The sequence below is a fragment of the Pterocles gutturalis genome, unplaced genomic scaffold (assembly GCF_000699245.1).
Source record: "Pterocles gutturalis isolate BGI_N339 unplaced genomic scaffold, ASM69924v1 scaffold31222, whole genome shotgun sequence".
Taxonomy (NCBI): Eukaryota; Metazoa; Chordata; class Aves; order Pterocliformes; family Pteroclidae; genus Pterocles; species Pterocles gutturalis.
In genome coordinates this window covers 7,157-10,612 of record NW_010116426.1, presented here as the reverse complement: position 1 = coordinate 10,612, position 3,456 = coordinate 7,157, and the positions used below count along the sequence as shown (strand labels likewise).

At 59.8% G+C, this 3,456-nt stretch overlaps 1 protein-coding gene across 1 annotated transcript in view; it reads right to left on the bottom strand.

The window, feature by feature from the left end:
- Positions 1 to 560: 560 nt before the first annotated feature.
- The window catches only part of NEK8 (NIMA-related kinase 8), a gene marked incomplete at its 5' end in the record, with an annotated part of 10,048 nt that continues 7,152 nt past the window's right edge, over positions 561 to 3,456 (bottom strand). Inside the window, 4 exons of the mRNA XM_010075505.1 lie at positions 561 to 589; positions 2,223 to 2,381; positions 2,756 to 2,914; positions 3,142 to 3,305. Coding sequence (XP_010073807.1) covers positions 561 to 589; positions 2,223 to 2,381; positions 2,756 to 2,914; positions 3,142 to 3,305 — 511 coding nt within the window. The remainder of the gene's footprint in view (positions 590 to 2,222; positions 2,382 to 2,755; positions 2,915 to 3,141; positions 3,306 to 3,456) is intronic.

Genomic DNA, 3,456 nt, shown 5'->3' with positions numbered 1-3,456 from the left:
GGGGAAAAACGGGTGACACGTTTTAAGGGGGGGGGGGGGGGTGGGAAAGGACAGACTCCTCTAATTAGAAAAGAGGTTTGCACTTAGTCACCCAGCGCAGCGCCTGGGGCCCTAACTCCAGACACCGCTGTGCAAAGGCTGACAGCTCTCTCAGACACCAAGCTGTCAGCCTGGCTTTGTAACCAGAGACAGTTTCCACGGGCGAAAACAACCTCTGTGCTCCTCACCCTTGCACACAGGCACTTCCAGCGGGGAGGGGCAGAGCCCCAGCACAACCCCAGAGCTCTGGGGATTCCTGCCCCATGGCACATGCAGGGCAGCAGCTCTCCGGCACTGGAGGTTCACAGCGACCCTTGGCAATTTGATAAGCAAGAAAAATTCCAGTTCCATGGGAACCATCGTTAGGAGCTCCCTGTTTCCAGGCCGCTGCCTTCAGAGCACAGCTGGGGAGCTCCCGAGTCCAGGGATGCAAGTCCAAGCAGGGCCGTAGCGTGCAGCAGCGAGAGGATGGGTGCCTCTGCTTCGGTACGAGGCTGGATACGGCCCCTCTCCACTCAGACTCACTGGGAAGGTGGCTCTTCCATGGCAGCTGTAACACAAAGGGCAAGGACTGAGAATAAACCGTAAAGTCACCATCTCGATGAAGCTCCAGGGAGCAGCGCCCTGCCCCACGCAGGCCAGACACCCAACAGATGGGCACCGCAATCCCCGTCCCGCTGGAAGCCGCTGCAAAGCCTCAGCTGCGGCACAAGCAGGAGGCAATGCGGTCTCTCCAGCTTTGTGCCCTCCTCCTCCCCTCCAGCACGCCCAGCTTCTCCCAGTTATTCCTGTGTTTGCAGTGGGATTGAGAGAAGGGTGCAGCAACGGCCTCCCGATAAAGTGGGCAGAAGCCCAAGCCAGCTAAGAACGGTGTTGGCCACAGGGGAGGAAACCACAGAGCCGGGCAGAACTGCCGCCCCAAAGGTGGAGCACCGCTCGCCTGTGCCAGCACCCTCTCTGGGCCAGATCACAGCTAGAGCTGACCGCAGCAATGACACCACACGTGTCACCAGCTCTCGTATTCTCTCTGGTGAGGTTTCCAGGCAAACTGAGCTGCATGAAAATCCAGAGTCAGAACTCAGCTTTTTACAGAGCTGTCGATGCTTTTTGCGCTGTGGTTACTGAGGGATGCTGGAGCAGGCAAAGCTGTGGCCCTGACACTGCTGCTGCAGAGTTTGTATTTCCAGTACCAAGAAGGAGGGTCGAGGTTTTGGACTGAGCAGCGCAGAGGGACAGCAGCGATGCTCCGTGCTCAGTCCCTGCTCTTACAGTGCTGCAGGTGGGAGCCCACAAAACAGCTGCCAGGGAACGCAGCGCGACTCCGGCAGAGGAAGAGGAGAGCAACCTTCAGCCTTCCTGCAGAAACAAACCCCTTTTACTCCCGTGACAAATGCCCTGCTTGTTCCTGAGCCCAGGGACTCGGCCATTCCCTGTCCCCTTCACGTGGCAGCACCCATCACGTGAGAGCTCGGCACTCGCAGGGGAGGAACAGGAGCCACTGGCCGATTCCGCTGCGCTGGGGCAGTCAGCTGGGCCTCCTCCCCTCCGGGCTGTAATTAGCCACCTTGAAGTGGGTTGGGACTGGAATCCCTCAGCCCAGCGCTGAGGCCATAATCAGCCAGGCAGGGGAGGAAGAAAGGCCCCTCCAGCAGTCTGGGCCAGGCTCTCATCGTACATCCAGGCAACGGAAGGGCAGGTCGTGCCACGGGCACGTTTTAACCGTGCAAAGATGCTGCCTTTGGCCTGAGCAGAGAAGAACCACAAAACCATCTCTATCTTTTCCAAACCACAATGGAAAGCCAGCAGCCAAAATGACGCCTCAAATCTCAGCTTCTATTTCAGCAGCATCAATTAGAGAGCTGCAATTTTTGGATCCTGGGTGGACTGCCAGCACACCAGCTCCCCGCCGGTCACAGCTTGGCCAGCCCACCTGTCTGGGAGAGCACAAGACCGCCTCTGCTGTCCCTCTACTCCTCCAGCCCAGCGGAAGTGGCAGTGTCACAAGGCTGCATACCACAAAGGGAATTTTTATGGGCTTGAAGTTATTTCAATTCATCTACAGCTCCAGAATAGAATAACACAGAGCTTATGTGCCAGGGTTACTTGGTACAGCTCCGGTCACAAGGTACGGTGTCTGGCTCAGCCCTCATGGCAGGAATCACAGTCACGAAGCCTCTACTCACGCTTTACTGCCAGCAGCGTGTTCCCGTGGCAGCAGGCTACAGAGGTCACCACGTACGGATGGGATTCCTCCAGCTGCACTGGCCTCGGCGCTCCCGTTTCCTCGTCCTTCCTGCCCAGGCGTCCCCTGGCTCCTTTCCCCCACGTGCACACCTCGCCGTCTGCAGAGGGATGTACACACCTTGCTGCACACAGAGCTCCCCAGCAAACAGCCCTCCCGTCTCCCCGGTACCACCCTGGGCCATCTCCGAGGCCTGCCTTGGCCACAGCGTGGGCTGCAGGCAGTGGAAGGGCAGGGGATGCTGCAGCTCTGGACACAGGAGCTTCAGCCTCACCTGCTCCCACGTGCACACCTCGCCGTCTGCAGAGGGATGTACACACCTTGCTGCACACAGAGCTCCCCAGCAAACAGCCCTCCCGTCTCCCCGGTACCACCCTGGGCCATCTCCGAGGCCTGCCTTGGCCACAGCGTGGGCTGCAGGCAGTGGAAGGGCAGGGGATGCTGCAGCTCTGGACACAGGAGCTTCAGCCTCACCTGCTCCAATGGCCACAGTGAAGGCATCGCCACAAGCCACCACGGTGACCTTCATCGCCTGGAGCCCCACAACCAGGTGGGGTATGCGGCTGTTGCGGCAGGAGTTGGTGCCCAGCTGCCCGTGCTGGTTGCTCCCAAAGGTGTAACACTGCCCAGAAGCTGACAACAGAGACGAGAGAAACAACTGGGTGTCACCCGAGGATGCACTGAAGCCCCTGAACCCCGTTGCCCTCTACCGTGCTGAACATCCTGCTCCCCAGAACTCCAGCATCAGGAGCAGGGTGCCTCCTGAGCCCCTCTGAGGCTTCTGCCCATGGGAAACAGAGGCAGGAGGAAGACAGCGAGAACGCAGGTCCCCCCGCAGGGACGGGGGCACAGCCCCTCACCTGTGACTGCGGCCGAGTGCGCTGTCCCGATGTCAGCGCACACAATGGGCTCTTGGTTCAAGGGGGATGACTGGGCACACGTGAACAGGGCGGCTTCTTCCACCTGGTCCTCTGGGGAAGGCTCCTCCGCTGAGCTGATCCGATCGAGGCCCAGCTTGTTACACCTGCACAGGGAAAAGCACCATTCAGAGCTGGCCGAATGCAGCCTGGCACAGACACCCCGGAGACAAACCCTGCCCTGGCATAACTGCACCACCAGCAGCAAGGTGCTGGGGAGCGGGATGACACAGAGATGTCTTCCAGAGCCCCCTGCTC